Source organism: Onychostruthus taczanowskii, unplaced genomic scaffold (assembly GCF_017590055.1).
Source record: "Onychostruthus taczanowskii isolate IOZ18803 unplaced genomic scaffold, ASM1759005v1 scaffold115, whole genome shotgun sequence".
Taxonomy (NCBI): Eukaryota; Metazoa; Chordata; class Aves; order Passeriformes; family Passeridae; genus Onychostruthus; species Onychostruthus taczanowskii.
In genome coordinates, this window is record NW_024498183.1 from 897,237 (window position 1) to 919,578 (window position 22,342).

At 43.2% G+C, this 22,342-nt stretch overlaps 1 protein-coding gene across 6 annotated transcripts in view; it reads right to left on the reverse strand.

Annotated features, from left to right (window-relative positions):
* NFATC1 (nuclear factor of activated T cells 1) overlaps positions 1-22,342 on the reverse strand; it is a 110,822-nt gene that overhangs the window by 74,530 nt on the left and 13,950 nt on the right. For all 6 annotated transcript variants that reach the window (XM_041427518.1, XM_041427516.1, XM_041427514.1 and 3 more), the window contains exon 3: positions 16,673-16,832. In XM_041427518.1, coding sequence (XP_041283452.1) covers positions 16,673-16,832 — 160 coding nt within the window. The remainder of the gene's footprint in view (positions 1-16,672; positions 16,833-22,342) is intronic.

Below are 22,342 nucleotides of genomic sequence, written 5' to 3' on the forward strand. Positions count from 1 at the left end.
CAGGACTTATTTTTTTCTTTCTGAAAGTGATTTTCCTTGGATTTACTCAAACTCTGTTTTAGGATCCAAATGCAGTCAGAGCTGGTCCACAAATAAAAATAAGATGGCTTGCTCCTGCAAGGGGCCAACTCTGGGCCAACGACTAGAGCTGGATGGGAGAGCAGTGAATGGAAACAGCAGGAGTGTGTTTTATGTGGCACTTTCTAGTGCTGCCACTTGGACCTTAACTCAACAGAGCAGCAAAAGAGCAGCTGTTCACATCATGATGAATAAAGATCTATATAAAACTTCCATCTGCAAATACGCTGAGGAATTATTAATCTTAATGTAGTAGAGATGCTGTACACTCAGTCACTGGCTCACAAGTAATTTCAGTCTCTATCCAGGGAAAAACAGCCTTCGTGGCTGCTGGCTCTCAGCACAGCCATGAAATCTCCTTGTCTAAACAGCTGCGAGACGCTGCTCCCTATTTCTAGGAAGGATTTTCCTCCTAAAAAATGCACGTACCTAAAAATCAACCCATGTCACACTCCTCCTAAAACTGTTAGACTCACAAGAGAGATGCCCAGCAGAAAAAGAGTTACTAATGGAATGAATTTTTAAGTCCTGGGCACCTTATTGACTGGGACACCAAGAAATCATTACTGTTCTCATGACATCTTCTACCACAAGACCATAGAAATGTTCCTCTAATCCTTGCCACCCCATCACTCTCCAAGGATTATAAATCCAGGTCTGGGGGTAAGTCCAACACAACAGTGTCCTCCCTGAAACTACCCAACCCCTCACTCTAGAAACTCAGTAGAGTAGAAACTCTGTTGAATTTGTACTCAAAACATTTGCCTTCAGCATCCATCACGGCTTTCAGTTTGGACAGTCGTACCCATGGCCATGCATGGGTTAAAAACCCAAAAATTATCACAGGTGCCCTATAGAAGGAATTTATTACACGTTCTTAGGCAGATACCCTGGACAAGCTCATACTTGTGAGCCTGCCTTTCGCCACGCTGCTGACGCACCCCTCGCACCCAGCACGCTCCCATTTGTGGGAGCACAGGCTGGTCTGCGATCCTCGGGTGTGTGTCAGGTGCCGTCAGCACAATGTCCTTCAGCACTGCCCATCCCAGCCGTGCCATAGCGCCCCTGCCAGCATCCCTCAGTGACTCCTCCAATCCGAGACACACCCTCAATGCCACATTTTAACTCAGTGGCTCACGAGTGCTTCAGCAACTGCATCACTTTGAATTCTCCCCCTTGTGAATTTGAGGACAATGGGGCACCCATCTACTCACAAGAATTATCTGATTAAAGGCCAATGCTTTTGAGGTGCATGTCAAGATAAACACTAGCTCATATGGGACAAAGACAACACAGTTTCATGCATAAAACTTTCGGAGTTCAGAGACACCAGTGAGACAATATTAAACCAGAAATGGCTGCCTTTTTCCTCAATTTTAACTTCTCTTCAAATGACATTTATTTAAACTGCTACTGAAGACAGAAAGCTGGGGCTATGTTTAAAGGCTTTATCTCTGTAAATATTTGGAGAGCTATAAATACTGAGCCATATCCATAATACGAATGTTGCACTTACTGTTCTGTTGCCATGAAAATTACTACAGATAGACTTCCAATTCTCAGTTTCTCTGATTTGCCAAGTACTTGTTCAAAAAGACAAAAAAATCTTATGTGAGACATTTTGCTATTTAATTAGCTAATGGAGTCAAAAGCCACAGCACAGAGCAGGAATTAAACACCCAAGGGTGGAGGCAGACAAAGCATGTAGTGCAGTAGCATGGTATACAGCTGTATGCCCCAAGTGAGACTTATTATAGTCAGACAGTCCATGAATCAAGCCCTGACTGCTTTTTGTGTTTGGGGAAAGGAGGAAGCAGGAAGGGAGGCTGGCTGGAGGTCTGAAATAAACCTCCTCACTTCTGAAAGTCACACGAATACTGACGGCTTCCAACTTTCACAGTACTCATGTCCATTTTTTGCTGTTTTTTTTTTTTTTTTTTTTTTAATGTAGGAATGAATTAAAAGAAGTAAAACTTTTCAAGGCATTTTATAAAAGTGCAAAGCAAGGATGTCTCAGATGAAGATGCAGTGAACTGGGCACAGAGTGATCAAGTCCCTATTGCCAGCACTGCCAGAGAGTTTTTGCTTTATCAGAGATCATGATTTGATTGGAGCAGAAAAAAAATCTTAACAACTTTTTACATATTTCCAGATTTCTTTTTTTAATCAATCTGTGCTTCAGCCTCCTCACAAAACAAAGACAGTAACCACACTGCCAGGAGACCACTTCTGGTCCTACTCCACTTCCCCAAACCTCCTCTGATCCACCTAGTGCTACAGCTCTGATTATGCTGCAGTTTTATCTGAGAGCATGTCTTCCATGGAAAGCATCCAAAAGCATCAAGAAAAATAGGTCAGGTATATCTTATAGCTTGGATTCAAGGTTTTGACCTTCAGAACAGTCTGATTAAACTATGAGAAATATAGAGAGATTGGATTCTACACTGTAAGTTGCTTGAGGGTGATGCCATTGGTTGAAGTCACTTCTTTCTTTAATGAAAAAAAATCCAAAAACCAAATGGATGGAATAGACAAGACTGACCAATCAGCATACCAAGAGGTGCTCTGCCACCAGTGCTACAATGAACTGAAAGGCTTCAGATCTCCAACTGCAAATAAATAAAATAAGCATGAAAGATTTCTAAAACTTTCTCAACATACAGGGACTATTTTCAATCAATCATTCTAAATATTGTCACATTGAGTAACATTATTTAGCAACAGCTGATGCACTAGAATTTCTGACTTGAATACTGACAGGCTAACACCACAACTCTGCTTAAAGCCAGTAAGACAGCCAAGTAAAATGCAGCAAATGTTAATAGTAGAACTTGTCAATAAAAGTCTTATAGATTAGCTTATCTGCTGCTGCAAATGGATGAGACCCTGCTGCAATCGGTGGAGCAGGATATCAGTGAGTGACTGGGAACTGAGGAGGATGGTGTGGGTAACAATATCTCCTTTGATGGGAGGTATGACGAGGAGGTGATGGTGCTCAGAATTTGTGTTTTTACACCTAAACCAAGACTGTGTCTCTATCAGCCTGCTGACTTCAAACATGAGGCTCCAGTATGAGTCAAGTTCCAAGCCAGAGATAGAAATGCCAAAGTCTTAAAAGGCACTGCTTCTCCCAGCCATATTCCAGCCTTGCCTGGGTATCCAGCCTAAGAAGTACATCTCAGTCTTGGCAAACTGGTAAGACCTTAAAGCCTGCTGAGCACAGTTAGAAACAATTGTACACAACACATCAAGTCAAAAGAAAAAGGGAAAAGCCAGGTGATTCATGTCACCTTACTTTTACATGTACAGGCTGGACAACAACAGGGTCTAGTCACCTTGGCTGCCATCACAGCCAGCAAAACAAGACAGGCACTCTGAAGGTGTGATTCACCCAAGCAGCTTCAGATGTTCACATCAGAATAAAATTAATAGCTCACTAAACTCTATACTGACGAGCCTTCCCCTGATTACAGAGAGAAACCAAGGCAATTAGCTCAGCAGCAGACATGTAACAAACCCTGAAATGTGGACTTGCCCCTGTCACTTTTCCAGGCCACAGTTCAAAGCATGAGTGTCCCACAGTCCCGGGGCCGTGCTGTGAGGCACACAAGCTTTATGCTAAGAGACATGGAGCAGATCTCTTGGGAAAAGGCCCCCGCAGAGGCAGAGGCCTGTACAGACACAACACTCTGCAGCAACTTCACCAGCAGGCATTTAATTTTGGGCAGCCACCCACAGCTTTCCACAGCAGACGTACACGACCACCCCCTCGGACAGTGGTACCTTGCAGCCCTGTCCCTTCCCAGAGGGAAAGATCAAAGCCAGCTCCACCACAGCTTAAATTCAGTGCTTTGGCTTTTCCCCCCTGACTTTAGGGGCCTGCTTTAGCCTGGTCCTGGAGTCAGCCTCAGCACAGGCTGGGCACAGGGTGGTCATGGCCAGAAGGCAGACACTTGACCAGCTCTCTCTGCAGCCTCCCTCTCCCTGTGCCTGGGATGTGACAACTCACCCCTCCCTTGCTCCTTTCCTCAGAAGGGCGTCACAAAGCAGCAGCTCATTTCCCTGCAAAGACTGCAGCAACCCCCCTAGTGCCAACAGTGCTCCCGACATCTGTTCTGGAGCACACAGGAAGTTCTGGAGCACCACCATGTACAGTTTCAATGGCCTTGCTGTTGTCATTGTTGCAAAATTGGATGGCATGTTAAATCATAATAAAAATAGAATCCTGAGCCCTATTCCTGCTAATGACCACTTCTTACATTCAATTCAAATGTGTATTACACACCTTTTTCCACTACAAAAAGGAAAAAGAGAATTTCATAATAATTGGAGAACCCAAGCGCCAAATTTAAATTTTTTATTTATTTTTACTCAAACTGGAGGAAGAAGAATGCTTTTACTCACCAGACCATTTTCCTACAAACATCATCTGCTATTACAGATAGGCTTCCAGATTAACACTGCCCTGTGATTAGAGCAACTACCCCTGTAAAATCTATTTGAGCTAATAGTTTCAGGGATTTCATTTAGGACAGCAAAACTATTGCCCAGCTAAAACCATTGTCCAGCTAAACTATTTTCACTGCACTGTCTCCTTCTTTGCAAAACCTCTTCAACCTGCTTCCATCTCAGCTGGGGCTCTTGCAGCCAGCAGTGGGGCTGTGCCAGTCCACATATTTTAAGGTTTTCCTGAAAACTGTGAGGGATTAGGAAAATGAGGCTTTGATGTATTCAGGACATGTGCTTGAGATTACTTGTGTACCTAGATGCTAGCACATTGCTTGCAAGTTGTGGTCTAAATTTGTTTGTCCCTGGAAACTCAAGTTTGCAGCTGTGGGTGGAGTTTGTGTACAAGTCTACAACTGTTTGCCAGTTTGTGGTCAAGAACGCTCTATAATCCATATTCAGTACTAAAATTTGAGTCTATATTGAAGAATATTATTTCATTGCAGAGTAAGAGCTACAGCACATAAGGCCCACATAATGAAAACAATATCACTGCAAAACAGGTGGTTGAAAATTAATTTGAAACCCATTTAGAAAATTATTTCAGGATTATTAAGGAATTGATTAAAAATACCATCTAGAATTCTTTCTTTTTGTAACTGCATAGTCTGAACAATTTTATGAGTTCCTGCACCTACGGGAGAGATTTGCATATTTTCTGTAGCTTTTTAAAAAATTCTGATATGACAGATACTATCTAAATATTCTTGTATATATAAACAAGACTGATCCATGCTGCACTGTGTTACAACCAGACTAAATACTCTTCACTGAAGAGGAGGTGTTACAAGATCATAATATGGAGTGCTGCAAGAGAAGGCAGGATTTTTGGGGGGGTTTTGTCTTTTTTTCAACAAGGGATATCTTCTGTGGACTTCTCCAAGATGAAAAACCAAACCGACCCATAACAGTTACGCTTCTCCGGCACTTCACAACCTTTAGACACACTATTCCTGTTCAAGTCAGTATGAGTTTTACAGCTAAATCTACCCCTTCATGCTTTGCCAATTTTCTCTGGTGATTTTGTCCTAGAAATGCAGACACTTGGTACATATATACAAGTGGGACTATATTAAAACCCACAGCAGGTAGAAATAATACAGCCCTGGGAAGTTTTGTTTTTGACTCTCCTCATAATCACAGCTATGCACAAAGCACAATGAGGCACAGTAAATAAAGACATTTCACACAGACAAGCACGAAAATCTTCCAAAACAAAGAAAATTAAATTATCTTTCAACTAAAGAACACACTGCAATGAAAGACTAAATGAGCAGTTCTAATTAAAACCATGCTGTGAATCTCCTACTTTCCACCACCACAAAAAAAAATCAGCTAGTATTTGTGCATGTACAGCCACTCTCCAAAACCAGTCAAGCAGCTTTCCATCCAAACAATGCAAGACACGGCAACTCAGAGCTACAAAACATATTGAAATTATTTCCATAGCAATCATAACAACGAGACATAAGGCCAGGATATGCAGTGAGGGGGGCTGGCAGCAGGAGCTCAGCCCCTCACCGGCCCCGGTGCTTCCTGCTGTCCCCGGCACACTGCTGGGAGCACCCGTGCAGCATCCATCCCCTTGCCCCACATCCATCCCCTTGCCCCGTAGCTGCATCCAGTGCCCTGCTGCCCTGTGCATCGGTGCTCGCCTTGGCAATGGTCGGTCTCACCAAAACAGGCACTCGCATCCCTCCTCTGCCCGTGCTCAGGAGCAGAGCGTTACATCCCGGCGGGCGCATGCAGGAGAGCCAGGGCGCTGCTAGTCCTAGCCGCCAGTGAGCACAAGAAGCACTGTGCAAGCCCTATTCGAGCTTCTTTATCCTGACATGTCGCAACCACCTGAGGCTCAGGTGTCTGCTCGCAGCGCTAAACCAAGCAGCTGCCTCAGGTGAAAATGCTAAGAGGGGGATGGAAAGTCGGGACTAACCCTCTATGCGTGAGCTGCACCGGGTCTTCAGGCACAGCTCATCTCTGAACAGCTCTCCAGAAACATGATCTCTCTCCCACCCCGCTCCCTTCTAGCTATTTATCTCTTTGTGCAGTCACGATGTGCTGCGGGCTTCCCAGGCGAGCCACTGTCCTTCCGTGGGCAGAGAGCCGAGGGGTCAGGAATGCACGGCTTATTGAGCACAGCAAGCGTGGGTATCCGTGGCCTGTGCAGAACATGCATGCTGATACTGCTGTTTTCATGCTGGCACAGGGACAGCAAGCAGCTAAATAGAGTAGAATTCACTGGACAGTCTAAATTGCATACTTAGATGACAGGAAGAAAGGTACAGTTTGCCCAAAGACAGAGGAAAGTAATGGGAAGATTTTGCACAGTGATGGAGAGCTTGGCTCCAGTATCATCACACCTGACTTGCTGTCAAGACATCCAGTATAAGCTTCAGAGACTTCATGGCCATTAGATGTGGACAGCACAATCGTGGCAGAAAAAAAACAAGGGGCAGTCATCCTGAGGGTTCCCAAAACCACAGAGACTGAAGACAGAGAAAAAGGAGGATCCAGTTAGTAGCATTCACCCAAAAACTATCAAAAGGAAGTAGCAATATACAGGGAATCTGCAACTGATGCCCAAAAATAATCAGATTTTTAAGAGGAAAAACCTAGTAGGTCTCCTGAAAAGCAGCAAAGAGGCCTGTAAGAACAGAATGCAGCTACTGCAACTTGCTCCCCTTTACCATGCTATTTTTGGGCAGTTCGCAGCCCCACACTCTCACACCTGACACCTAATCTCTTTTAACACCTGTGGCAAGGCAGCAAAAATGTCTTACTCCAGATTTTGCAGCTGAGTAACCTGAGTGGCAATACATTGCACAATTAACTGCCAGTTAATCAATGTATTCTTGATTGATAAAAAGCTTAAGTACATATTCAACATTTAATCCGACTTTATGAAAGTTTAAGGGTGTATTTAAGTACTTGGTTTCACTGTAACAGATCACTTTGCTCCACCTCTCAAACATTTATTCCCCCTCTCATGACATGGAACTGGACCAGCAGTATTTCTAAATGAGCAGGATTGCAAGTGGCAAGGAAGCTGTTCTCTTTCTCGGGAGGACTGTGGGTTTTCAGCAGGATTCACCTTTGGCTGTAACACCACGTTATCAGTGTCCCAAAGAGCAAAACTCATTGAGGGAGACTGCAGAGTCTGTAACTCCCCAAAATGTACCCACACTGTGCCTGCAAGCACTGTTTACTGCATTTGAAACCTAGGCAGCAGACTTTTAAATCCCAGTGTGCATAACGTCTGCATGCAAACCAAAAGCAGGAGTTCCTCTGCTTTAGTGGGTATTGAAACATTAAAAACAGGTGTTTAAAAAGTGCATTACAAATCTGTCTGCAACCTGTATTATTTTTACCATGTGTAAGTAAACTGATCACTAGCATGTTTCAACTGTTTCATTGAAAATATGCAACTCCCGCTAAATTATTTCTTAAAAATGTGGAGGGAGGAGAAAGTTTATTTGATTTCACTGCACTGACAGCATGCAATAAATTTTATTTCCGTGTACGTATACAGCAGATGCTGCAATGGATCATCTCCCTTTCAGGGCATGTATCAAAGTAGATCTCAAGCTATTCTTCACAAGGAAAGAAATTATAAACCCCTGCTCGTAAAGGAAGATGCAACGTACTTTGAGAGAGCAAATGAGTAATTGGACACCATATTTTCCAATGATTCAGCCTGTTACTTGAAATAATGACTAATTAAAATGGAAAATCTATATTATAACCATATATACTGATAGTCTAGGTCACAAGTGTGTTACCGATGTAATTTTTTACTCTTCTTACATATAAAAATTAGAAAGTATAAAACCAGAAATTCCATTGTAGTTAGCTTGGTGTGAAAGGGATCTGAAATATGAACTGGCCCCCAGTATATCTTGATATAGAATGCAGGCAATATAATTTTCATGATATATGTTTTATGTAATTTGGAGTACCAAGAAAAAAAAAATCGTGCCCTGAGAGACTACTTTTAGGAACAGGGGACAGATGTCTAGTTCCCAAAGCAGACTTGTAAAAAATTAATTGCCTGCCTCATGCAGGTTAGCAGTATTTGGCAGGTAGGTTAGCTCAGCTCATAATGAAGCATCTGGCTTCTGGTAAAGCTGCATTTTAATTTTAACTGTGTTTCATTTCAGATTTCGGGTACATGTTAACGTGCAATAATCTGGCAAGTCTGGAGCAGATTTGCTGATTGGTAACTTTGGTGTAGGTCTTCTCAACTACTATCAAGACTACATCAAGTGACAAGTGTGGTTCATGCCCAGACCACAGCCTCACATATCACCTGAATGTCCATGAAAAGCTATTTTAAATCCACTTGTCAACACCTCACCCATCGAATCTTATTTTCTCAAAAATGGCTAAACTAAGAGTCAGCAAAGCCCTAAGCATGTGCTTAAATTAAGCAGACTAAGCTGTCTGACTTCAGGAGTGCCCCAATATGGCTTTGAATGCAATTTGGTTTGAGTTTGGGTTTTTTTTTTTTTTTTTTTTTTTTTTTTTTTTTTTTTTTTTTTTTTTTTTTTTTTTGAGGTCTGCAAGCAAAAGTTCTACCCAGGTTGTATTTTTCCTTAGAAAACTGGGTAGCCATTTCTAGCACTACTGGTAGTCTCTGCCTTCTGATTCTGTGACAGCACAAGAGACATGGCATCTGCAACTTTTAGCAGAAGTGATGCAATGCTAAGCACAGGACAAAAAGGACAGAATGGGCAAAAAAAGGTATCACAATCTGACAGTCAAGGATGAGTCCTGATTCCTCCCTGAAAAGTAGTAATACCCATTTTTACGCTTCCAAAATTATGATGAATTGCCCTGTTAGACCACACGCAGAAAAAAACCCTCTGTCCACAATGAAAACAGTTCACTGAGTTAAAAAGGATGCAGCACAAGGTCTGAAGAAAAGTAAATCAGAGAGGAATCAGAGAGGACTACTACACTTATGTTCTCTCTTTCTTGACCTTGCAGAGACTTCTCTCACACTGGCTGTAGACACTCAGGGTGCATGTGCTGCTGGTTACCAAAACCAAACTGACAAGGGAAGCAGAAAGGATAGCTCTGTGAGCAGTGCTGGAGGTAAAGATGATTCCTCTGCTTTCCCTCTAATCTAGAAGGTCTTTGCCATATCAACCGCCCCCAGAAGCCAGCTAGAAGATAGCCCACACAGTGGCTGCAATGCCACTGACTCCCTCATTGCAAAGAAGAAGACAGAAAGGAAACCAGGAGAGGCCAATGAAAAGGACAATTGGGACCTGATGTCATCACCCCCTTTCCCAAGGGAATGGAGACAGCACCAGCAGAGGAAGGTGAAGGCTTTCCATCCTCTCGTCCCTCAAGGCCACAACCAACTTCTGCTTTGCCTGCAGCCACTGAGTCCAAACTGAAGGCAAACCTAGGGATGAAGCCTTCAAGCTGGAAAGCCAGATTGAACTCTCAGCATCCTAACAGCCGAGATATGTACTGCGGTGTCCATCATGCTGAGCGTGGGCGAGGTGTCATTTTTAACAGAGAGCAGAGTGCATCCCCCAAGCACTGGCTGATGGAAACTTCATTTTTCATTTGTAAAGGGCCGTTGCACCAAACAGCAGAGGCCTGTCCCCAGGATGGCTCATAAATCAGAACTGAAGTTGCATTTTCAGGGTCATGATATCTTCTCCAGCTGACAGCTGCACACTTTCCAGGATGACTCCCTTCTGGACTTAACCCTCCTCAAGGGAGGCCACAAGCTAGTGATACAGCTGTGCTTGTGGAGCTACTCCGTGGGACCAACTTCATGTGAACCCCAAAAATGAGAAACGTTCTCCTTTCCAAAATACGCTCTCCTAATTAAAAAAAACACCCAACAACTGTGATGAAAAGCTTTCAATGGGCATTCTTCCATTTGCTGGATTTATAGAAGCAATAGCAGCCTTAAAACATCTGCCAAATCATTCTACTTTTCAGTTTTGATTATCTGTCTGCTAGTTTGAGGTTTTGCTTTAACAATACAGATGCAAGAAGTGAGAAAGCTATTTAGCTGAGATTTACTCTTAAGAAGTACTGGCTGTCTAAAACAAGGCTATAAAGTGCAGGTTCCCGGTCTGGTTTGTTGTGTGATTGTATGGCTTTGCGCTATTAATTGCAACCTGGCTAACAGGTGCTTGCCAATGTCTTATATGCCCACCATAAGGAAGGATTATATTTCCATCTGAACAAAAGGGTGATGCTGCCTTCTAAAAAGAAGCTAAGAGCAGCACAGAGAGGAAGTCCACTGTGGCATGATGAGTTGAATCACTGCTTACTAACAAGAATATGCCCTCTGCTCTGCCCTGATATACTCAGAGAGGGAAGGGGGAAACAGCTAACACTATTTTTTCCACATCCTCTCCTCTTGCTCAGGTGTCAGATGGCCATGAGCTGGACCCACAAGGGACTATTTTTTCTTTCTAATTCTCTTGACTCACTCAGCAATGGTGACAGTTCTGTTGTTTAAAACAAACTTGCAGCAGTGGGGACCCCTACCAAGAAAAGCACTCATTAACACACTGCAGGTCCCATATAATGGGATTTGCCATGGATTCACTCTTGCTGTGCAGCACCACAGCATTGCTTCAAAGAACTTGGTCTGCTCTGTCTGGAAGAGCCTTCCTCTTGCCTTCCTTATACCTTCATCTTCTTTCTATCATCAGTGGTGAACACCTCTTTCCAGTCTTTTCCTTTAGCTCTTCAGCTCTCTCTGGTTCCCATCTAGCCTTGTGGTTATCACAGGACTGTCTGACCTCGCGCGGCTGTGTGTGAAGCCAAGTGCGTGAGAGGTGCTGATCAGGGTGTGATGGCCCCTGAAGTTACACTTCTTTGTCAACAAGGCTTTCTATTCCCCAAGGGGTTTGCAAAAGGTATTAATTTCTTATAGGTCAGAAGACGAAAGGGCTCTGGCAGATACCTGTGGTGGCCAGCGCCTGCACTGGGACTTTGTGCTTGTTAACCGAAAGCAACAAAACCATGGGAAGAAAACAGTAAGATACTCCATGTGTTGCTGAGGTGCACAAATCACTCAGGGGCATGTTGGTGCCTAATTATGGTGATGTGGAGATGTACAAAAAATACCAAGGCAGTGACTGCCATAGAGGAGAGTCTGACACTTGTTAGTCATAAGGAAATTTAAAAATCCCAGTGTATGCCTCAAGGCCTTTGAAAATCAGACCTGAAATGCCTACATGAGATCTTGTCAAGAAAGGACACAGATGATTCTTGAGCAAATCTCCTAGTGTAAACAACATTTTGACTATGTAAATCAGCAGACAAATCATTGTGTTTTGCCTGTAAAATGAGGGAGTTCTGACTCTTCAGCTCTGCACAGGTTCAGATGAAATTTTGTATTGGAGCACAGGAGCCAAACACAACCTCTATCCTCTCACTCTAAGAGGTACAGTGAAAGGCAAGGCAGCATTCACTGCATATTCCATAATAACTTAATTTTTCAAGAGGAAAACAAATTCTGGATAGCACTGGTTACTTAGATAAAAAGGAAAACCCCTACAACTCATTTTCGTTCCTTTTTCTAACCAATTTATCTACTTCATGTCAGGAGTGATCTTGAAGAGAATTCATGGCATATTTTGTGTCAAAAAGTTTAATAATAGTCATGGCTTTTAAAAGTGCTTACTAGACTACTCCATGCATTTGAATATTTTCTTTCACCGTTGAGTACAATCTTCTATGGGAGTACATCATGCCCTTTAATTAAACATTCTTGAGTATTTGGATTTTATCTCATAGATACACCACACCCTGCTTGTAAAAATTCCATTTCAGGCAGTCAAAGTGCATGACTTATTTCAAAGATGAGTTATTAATTAGAATATCTACAGACCATGATATTAATATAATCTGGTGCCATCCCTCCCTGGGGAGCCCAAAGTTTTATCTGCTGGATTACTTACCTGAAGCTGAAACAGAGCCATTACTGGCTGGAATGCAAACCCCATTTTGTGCAACTCCTCACCACTACTCTCAAAATGAAGAATTGTGAGATAGGTCCAAACTGAGGACATTTTCAGGTGTTCTGGATATAAACCCCTTGAATTAAATTCACCTCACTTAAAATGTGTCTGTAGCTATGTAATGCTGTGGATTTCCTAACTAACTCATTCACTTAATTTTGCTTTATTTGAAAAATCCTCACCCAAGCCACAAAGTCTTGAGAAGGAGCAGGTGACAGCAGCATGGTAACAGACAGGATTTTGCTCCTCAGAGTGGTCCCAGGTTCAATGGTCACCTGATACAATATGCAGCTTCCCAATGCCTGGTGCCAGCCAGGGCACCGTCCCTGTTCTGAGTCAGAGGTGGGAGTACTCCAGTCTAAAATCACCAAAGGCAACAGCAACTTGCAAAATACTTCGCCAAGCCAAGGGGTGAAAGCCAGTGCCAGCCGTGAGCTCACCAGCACCGCTCCCCAGCACCACACGCTTGCCAATCCTCTGCGGCATTTTTAGCTCGTCAGGCGCGCCGACTCATCCCACTCTCCAAACGTTTAGCAATCAGGAACAGCGATAGCTTGGAGCTGCCATGGCAGCCAAACACCCAAACAGGCAAAAGCAAAATGTGAGAGAGAGGAATATTGTGTTACCAGGCTCATAAGCCTTCACAGGCAGCTTGAAGTGCTCCAAACCATATCATTCCTAAGTACAGTGGGGAAGGTGCTGCCATTCCACAGAAGGAAATCCACAGGAAATCCTGCTGGCTGAAATATGCCCGGGAGATGGCACGTGGGAGCTTCCAGTGAGCAAGTCCCATACATGATTCAGAGATGATAAGGAGCAAGTGGTAAACACGACTGCTGCCACAGGCATCCCCCAGCACGCACCAGGCTTGCCTTTGCATGGGTCAGCATGAGTTCCTCAGGCAGCCTGGCATGCTCAGCTCTGCCTGCCCCTCCCTGTGCTTAGGTTTGGGAGAGAAAAGCAGTCTCATACAGCGGTGGCATTGAGCACAGTGCCAGCTCCTCAACTGTACATGGGGCCCTCTCCAGCTACACAGAAAAGTCACCAGACTAGAGGAGCCAAGAAAAAAATTGGCCCCCAAGCTTGGACTTTGTGTCACACCCATGAGAGACTCCCGTCCTCTTGTGCATCTGCTACTCATCCAGCAGGCTTGCCTCAGAAACCTTTGATCCTCAGACATTCCACTGTTGTGATAAGACACGAAATGATGACACAGACACTGCTGCTCTCGAGGGGAACAAAAAAGAAGAACTTTATTTTCTGACTCCAACATTTATAGTTTTCCAAAGGTGACAGTGGATTGGAGGGTGACAGTGCCACCTCTCCAATGCCACTGGACAGACCAAGGGTCTATCAATTCTCTCCACCTCCATGAAAGAATGCAAAACATAGGTTATTTACAGAACTGTGTGTGAGAAAGTTTGTTGAAAGAATGTAAACATCAGAAGGCTTAACAAAGTCTTACAAAATCAGGGCGACATTCCACCTCCTAAAAGAAGAGATGGATCAGCAGCAAGGAAGCTAATGTTGCCTGGGAAAAATAGATAATCCTGCTCTGGCTGCAGAGAAGGCAACCTCCTGGCAATTTTGCTTGGGAGCCATGCCATGAACAGTGGATGTTTTTTGGATTTACTTCTCCTCTGCCTTAGCACGCCTAACAGATTTGTGGAGGTATTAATGTGAGAACATCTCCTACTTTGGGAAGCAAGATGCTGACGAGAGGGCGTTTGAAACAAAGAGAGAAAAACTGAGAGAGGAGAGAGATCTCATCCATATTCTCTTATTGTTGAAGATAAAGGGGGAAGAGCTTTAACAACAGCAGAATGAAAGCAAGTTTCCCCAAAGTACCAACACGAGAAAGACCTGATTGTCAACACGGGAAAAATGTAACAGAAAAGGGTAGTACAAGAGGTCAAAGCAGTTTTATGAGTCAACAGAATAGAAAACACCAGAAATATTAAAGACCGAAAATCTTGATACAAAATCTCTCTCCTGAAGACGCTCAGATTCTGTTTGAGCTTACATCTGGGTTTGAACTTCAAAACTTCGGCTCTTTTCTGTGTAACCCAGTGGGATGAATCAAACCTGATCTGAACAACTGCAACATCTGGAAACCTGTGATGCTTCAGAGATGCGTTTTTCAGGTTGTGCCAGTCACCAATTCAACAGAAAATACTCCCTAGACTTCCTTCTCTTCCATTTATTTACACATACTTTTGTTTTTCAGTACGTCTTTATTTGTCAGTACTTTATTTGTCAGTACATACTTTGTCTTACAAAAATTATTTATAAACACTTCCTTTCTTTTTGGAAGTACTTTTAATCCATCCATCTGTTCAACTCTGGTCTAAGTCAGAGCTTCTATGCATTTCTTCCAACAGATAACTGGCCATGATGGCAATGTCAGCACAGAAAAGCTTTTTCTGCATCTCTTTATGTTTCTATTCTTTTTGGAGAAATGGATGTTTGGGTTGTAATAAAAGGATTGAAAAATACATTAATCCTTATTAAACCGGTAGAGCCAATTGAAAGGGCTGTGACTGTCTGCTTCCTCCTCTCTCCCTTCATGGCTTCCCATAATGTCCTCTCCTCTCTTCTGACACTTGCTTGTGTTTGTAAGCAGCATGCTCCCTCCTGACAGACCGGGACAGGGGATGAGAGGGGAAATGTCTGGACACATTTAGTCCAATTAAATGTTGGCATCACATTCAGTCTTTCCAAAATGCACGTAAGAAACTTTAAGTGCCAAGCTGGCCATTGCAAATTGATACCTCCCCATTTGCATTTCCTTGCATCAAGCCACAAACAGAGTAGGCATTCATTGTAAACAAGCATGTCTGCCACATGCCCCTCTTTAATATCATTCACAAATGTTCTGCTAAAACCTTTCAACTTCCAGCAGACAGCTTCCATAATCCCATGTCACTGACAAGTTCTGGCAGAGCTAAAGGGTGTTTGCTGCCAACACCTCCCCTCACTTTCCTTTTCCAGCTGTGGCAGCAGCACACATTTACACAGCAGCATTCTCTGCCCAGAGTCATCCCAGCCTCCCACCGTTCCTTCCACAGACGTGTTTGCTAACAGGGGCTTACAGTAAACAAACATGCACAGCCCTGCACGTGTGGTCCGTACATCATCTTGAGCCATCTGGGCTTTCAACAAGCCACTGCTCCCACAGCACGGCTTGTGGCACAAGCCCAAGCCGTGCGAGCATGGCAGCAGTGCCCTGGCATCCACGGGTCCTGTGGCATCCGGGCAGCGATAAAACCTGGGCTATGCTGCACAGAGGGGCACAGCCCTGATGGGTAGCACTGGGAGTTTAATTGCTGGGTGAGAAAGCAGCAGTTGAGGAGGGACAGGCACTGTCTCCCACTCTCTCCCACTACTTTTTCTTTTTCTGTTTTAAACAACCAAATCTTGTTCTTCCTACTCCTGAGCAAAGCCCTTTAAAAATGAATGAGACTACTCATATAAACAAATTAAGGGTCAGTTTATAGTGTTATTAAATTAAATGCTTTATACAGAGTAACTAAAGAGCTTGGTGGAATTCATGAAACTAGATTCAGATCTCAGATGCTTTCCAGAGCAGCTGGAAGGGTTTTAGAAACTGAACAGAAGAAACTCTAAAAGCCTTTGCTCAGAACTCACTGCAACATCCAAAGCAGTGACATACTTCTACATCACTGCTACAGCTCTGCACTCCAACATGCATTCACAGTTCTGATTAGATCCAACTGCCAGTAAAGGACTAAATGTACTGAGACACGTCCCCAGCTGATTTCAGTATAAACTGCATGCCTGGAGCCTGACTGCACAAATAGGTCCATGGTCACCACTGAACAGCTGAACACTCGCTGAGCCCTAAACAGACAGAGCAGCAATCCACCCTGTATTCACATTGCTCTTGCATTATTTTCACCAAAGGTTTGGTCCACCCAGTTTAAAATGCGGTCTAAGGAGTGGTCACATGCAGGAATTTCTGAGGACAGGAAAAATCTCCCATTACTTTTTGGTTTTAGAGAAGAAACGGCGCTCACCACGGAGCACTGAGATAAACAAGCTGCGCTGCTCGTTACACGGTTTGGTACCTGCACAATGGGGTGGCCCCCCGCAGATGCTTTCACAGCCCCTCGACTGCCTTCTGTCTCATAATGTGCTCGGTGGTGAGATTTCGGCTGCACTTCGATGCGTAGTTCGTAAGGTCCTGAGTGAGATGGCAGCTGCCAATCCAGAGCAGGCAGGGATGGGCTACAATGGAAAGGAAAACAGATTAAAAATTAACATCAAGTACACTATCACAAACCACAAGCAGCCAGCACTATTACTTTAGACACCGAGTCTCGCAGTTCATCCTTCACCATCTTACAGTTAAAACTTAATCAATAAGGATAATGTCATGACAAGTAATTTAGAAGGTATTGGTTATTTTAGGAAGATTTATGGGTCGAGCATATCTGTTGGCCCAGATGCTATCTGATTTGTATTCAGAAGTGAAAAATTTTAAGACACAGATTACAAATATCTTATATATTAACTCAAAGAAAATAAAAAAGGCAGAAAGACATGGGGGAGTTTTAAGAAGATGATTTTTGCTGTGAAAGTGAATGCCAAACTAGTTTGGCATTTAATGAATCTAACGGGTTTCAACAAATCTGCTCTATTTACAGGGGGTGGAAAGAAGAAAGAAAAGCTATTTCCCTGCTTCATTCCCAACACAAAGCATGTCTGAGAGCCTCGAAGCAAAGCTGATCTCTTTTGGGTTAATGCACTGCAAAGGACAAAGCTCTGAAGTCAGAACTTGCTTATGAATCCTATTGATGGTGATGAGCAAGCCTGCAGAACATTCAGCTCACTCTTCTGGCTCAACACTGACTCAATTAAATAAAATACTAGGCACCTATTACCATCAAGCAGCCCGACAGCATGCAATGGTGGGGAAGTGAGATTCTTAGAAATCCTCTTCCAGTATAAAACCACACTTGAAAATAGCTGGGAGACCTCTAAGAAATGCCAAGCTGATGCTTTGAAAGAAAAGAAACAAGGACAGTAGAAATAGCAGCCCTAAGACAGACTTACTCATCTTAAAATTGAAGCAGTAAGCTTTACAATTAAAACACTAATTTCACGCCCACTCTGTATTCTTTCCTTTGGTGAATTTTCTCCACTGAGAGTCCTTTAAAAGTCTTTGCAAGTAGTTAAATAGCCCAACTGCAACACACTCCCCTGCCCTTTTACGTGAAACTTTATTACTTCTCACATCAGCCTGGAGAAGGAGAATCACGGCCCTTTGTAGGTGCCGTGGGCCAGGGCTCTGTGAGAGGACTCGTGCTACCACAGCCTGCACGTAAGGGCTCACCAGCTCTCCCCAGCCTGCAAGAAGGCTGGGAACTGGGGATTTACTGTATCCTTGCCTCACTGATGCAGCCCAGGAGCAAGGAGAGTCTGAGCAGCAGGGATCACAGCTGAAATCTTTCCTTTCCCTGTGAGCTGCCTGAAGGGGAAAGGATGTGCAAGAGGTTCAACACTGCATGCATATACTACAAACACATGTTCAGCTGGAGGCTGGATATTCCATGTTACCATCCCAGTGATCCACACTCGGTGCACTTGTGGCTTCTACAGGCACTACAGATCTCAGCAGCCCTGCTGGCTCCACTGCAGGACCAGCACGGGCTTCTACCACTAGCACGGGCACTTTTTTTGCTTTGCCTTTTGGGCTTTTGTGAGTGCTTACCCAGCCCTGTATCACGAGCATACTGAACTCACGTCTGTTACTGCCTGTGTACGTATGCACTGCTGAGACTTCAGGTGGTGCTAAGTTTCCCTACATTATCATCCTGCATTTTTTACAAGTCTGAGCCACGTATCTGCATGCCTATGTACACACACTGTGTATACATAATGTATATACATTACAGGGGTCAGCTGGAGCTACCAAGTCTCATCCTGGGTGAGGACCAGGATCACCTTTATTCCCTGGGCATTACCTGTTACTCCAGGACAGTTCAGTGGCAAGTTGCAGGCTCCAAACATCAAGGTATTCTGTTCTCCAGCCTTGAGACCATGCAGCCCAATAACAGAGAGGAAGAGAAGCATCCATCCTAGCTCACCCTAAAGCTTATCTAAAAGAAAGTTGTCACTGCAGGTTCTGAGCTTCCATAAACATCTGGAGTCAGGAGAAGCCAGGGGTGCGCCCTCTCCACTGGCAAGATCCTGCTAGGGACAAACTGAATTTTCCTTCTGCCCCCCACACATGGAAGCCCCCACAGGCTTCAGCTACAGGCAGGATGTTGCACCTTCTGAGCTCCTCTGCAAACCTTTCCCCCAAAATGGCCAGGGCCCACTCTGGACGTGAGGGGAAGCTCTTCTGCTACTACACACTCATACAAGGAATGAGGAGACAGCAGAAAATTACGGACAGATGGCCATTGTATGTAGCCACTGCTCTTTGCCTAGCACTTTAGGTACACATATTTTAGTCTAAAAAAAAAAAAAATCTGGATGAAGCATATTTGAGTAATGATAAATGACAAAGAGTAGAGCAAAACAGCTGTGTCTCTCCTGGTAATGATCAGCACACATTTTTAAACAGATGTTTGTGGTTTTAAGTAAATTCTCACTTGATGGATTTTTTTTTCTGAGGATACAACATCTATCAGATTAGAAATTTTTAACACTTAATTAAAAAGGAGAACTCTGACTGACAGCATGTAGCCCTCAAGTGAAGAGGGTTGTATTTTTTTTAAGATACATAGAAGTCATAGCTTTATAATTAATGACATCTCTTCGAAAAAAAAGAACCAAAGACACACAACCCCCCCTTTCAAATCAGCACCTGAAAATGTTAGTACAATTAAACTGTAAAATTCATGTTCTCAAATAAAGTATGAAAACAAAAATACAGTTTGCTGTTAGCCTCAAATCTACAATCAGAATTCCAAGGCACCACCTGCTCAGTTATAAATTGACAATTAATGGGAGTTTTCCTGATAAAGGAAGCAAAGTGATGCATTTAGCAGTGTCATGGACTGGGGCTGTCAGAGCTATTTCCTATGCTAGGTTATCTTCATCATGCAGTTAATTTTCTGCAGCTAAACGTGGCTAAAGGAAAAAGCCACCAAGCAAATGGTGTAGTGGTAAAATCAAATCTGGTTGCTGCAAATATTAATTTGAAAAGGTCCAAACTACCTCATCAAGCCAGTGTCACGTGAAGGGGAGAAGAGCCCCACAACAGCAGTCAAGAAGAGGGATAAAAGGTCTTCATGCAGTCTTCCTATCAAATACACATCAGTGTTTTTCCCTCAGATGACATTTTCCACCAGCTGAAAACCTGTTCCGTCTCTTTCTGCACACTAATAAATCTTACTGTAGTCCTCCTAAATGCTGTAATGAGGTATGGCTGCTTCAAGGCAGGTTCACAAAACCTGGTGCTAGGCTGTAGAAAACTGGCTCAATATAACTCTGTCCTACATAAATCAGATTAAAAACCAGATGAATAGTGATTTATTTTGCATACACCAGATACACAATATGATTAAATCAAAAACAGATTATCCAGTCTGGCTGACTTCTGCCTTTAGCAGAAAGATTTATCAAGTTACAAGAAAAAAAGAAAAAAAACAAACCCAAAGATACTAAGCAGCCCACTGGAATATAGACAGGGAGGAAACAAAGCTAAAAACTTCTGCTAAACTTTTTTTAAGGTGTTTAAGCTCCATTTTCACATGACTGCTATCCATTTGGGAATTAAATGATAATTACACTTTCTAAGCTACTAGGTTCCTGAGGCCACTGGAAAAAGAGATTCATAAATATTTTTGTCCCAAACTGCAGAAGTTATAAAAACAACTGCCAGTCTCACCCTGGGACTAACCCTGTTCTTGGCCAAGTACTGCAGCACAGAGTCATCTATCCCAGACAGCTGCCGGACAGTGGCATAAGCCACCGCCTAGAAGCAGAAGATGCTCAGTGTCTTTCAGCACCAAAAGTAAAGTGAGTGATCTAGAAGGAGTACAGCTGAGACTGAGTGCCCTGTGCTAAGCTTATTTTTTTCTGACAAGGAGTTTTCCCATAGAAACAAAAACACAAACTAGAAAAACCACAGGGCTGCTGAAACTTTTACCAAGTTACTGCTAGCTTGAACCTGCTCCAACTCTGCACCAAATGCAAATATGGTTATGATTTATTATTTATTGCTCATCTCACATCGAAGTGGATGCCTGTGAAAGATCCCTGAGTGTGATTTTGAAAGAGTAAGAAAACAATGGTGATGACTATGTGTCCACCAACTCGGTTGTGGTCAGAAAAATTCACCTTCTTTATATTTCACCTATGACTTAACGTGGACAGATTTTACTCTCTTTTTTTTTTTGAATTTCCTGTCTGACAACTGAGCAATCTGGCTGTGAGCTGTTAAAATAGATTCTGTGTCCCACCCTAGACTTGGCTGTATTTTGCTGGCATGTTGAGCAAGTAGCTCCTCTGTGAAGTGCATAAGGCGCACTGGAATTCCTTGTGCTGAAGTCTGAAAACATGAGTCGTCATCATTCTCCCACATAATACTTCACCCTTCTGTCCTAAAATTCACACTCAGAGACTGGTTTGCATGGGAGGTGTCACATTTGATGGCTTAGAGAAAGGACAATAAACTATTGCTGCAGGAATGGAAATAACAAGTGGCTGGCACTGCATTTCTGCTTATTCTGAATTTAGAATCCTAGAGTGCTAAAATGAGCTGGTGAAGGAAGACCATTAATAAGGTGCTCACAGGGTTGTCTGAATGAACTAAAAAACAGTTGGGAGAAAGCGTGGGGAGGATTAAATCAAACAAACAAAAATATATCAGTTTACTGAGACAGGCTTCCAAGTAGTCTTCAGCCTTATGGTGCAGCAAACGAAATAAAAAGTCACTGCTATGTGATGACAAAACAAGCATGTTGAAAGCATCCAAACATCCCTATTCAGCAGGAATATAGCAGAAAAGAAAAAAAGATTAGCGGCATTTTGGGCTCTTCCCTGTCTACTTCCCAGTGCCAGCCCCTCAATTAACACTAATGAGTCCCAGGAGATGGTCACTGCCACACAGCCACAAGTCCCCACTTCACTGAGTCTTGCCCAGACAGCCCTGCCTTTGCTTTGTCTGAGGAATTTCCTCTCGCCTGCCATAAACACGCAAGTTCGCCATGGATGCACAGGTCAGCAAATCCGGTGCTGCTGCACCACTGACTATCTCATCTCATCTTAAGACTGCTGGTACCTTTTTCTTGAGAAATTCAACTTTTCCCATGTAGGGTTGCCCTCTATCTCATGATCTGGAACAAAACACCTCTTAAAAAAACAAAACAAAAAAACAAACAAAAAACTCCTGCAAAATCAAAAGCATCTGAAAGGTCTGCAGATCGAAAGAAATAAGAAAAATGTCTGCAATATTTTAAAATCATAGTTTGTAAGGAAATTGTATCATTTGGGGGCCTCAACTTTCGCATGCGTGAGTTTAATACTGTCAAGAGTCCCAAAAGTAGAATCCAAAAAATCCGCAAAAAAACCCCAAAAGAGCTCAGTAATACAGACAAAAGTCAATTGTGCTTTTGCAACTTGCAAAAAGGTATCCAGCCATACATTCTCTAGGTACAGACTTCAGTCTCCATACGTAAAACTACATAACCACATGCCTGTGAGGTCAAAAACATACATGCATATTTTTGAGGTTGAAAAAGAGACTGCAGCTAAAGAAAATGTGACTTTTGACTGTTAAAAAA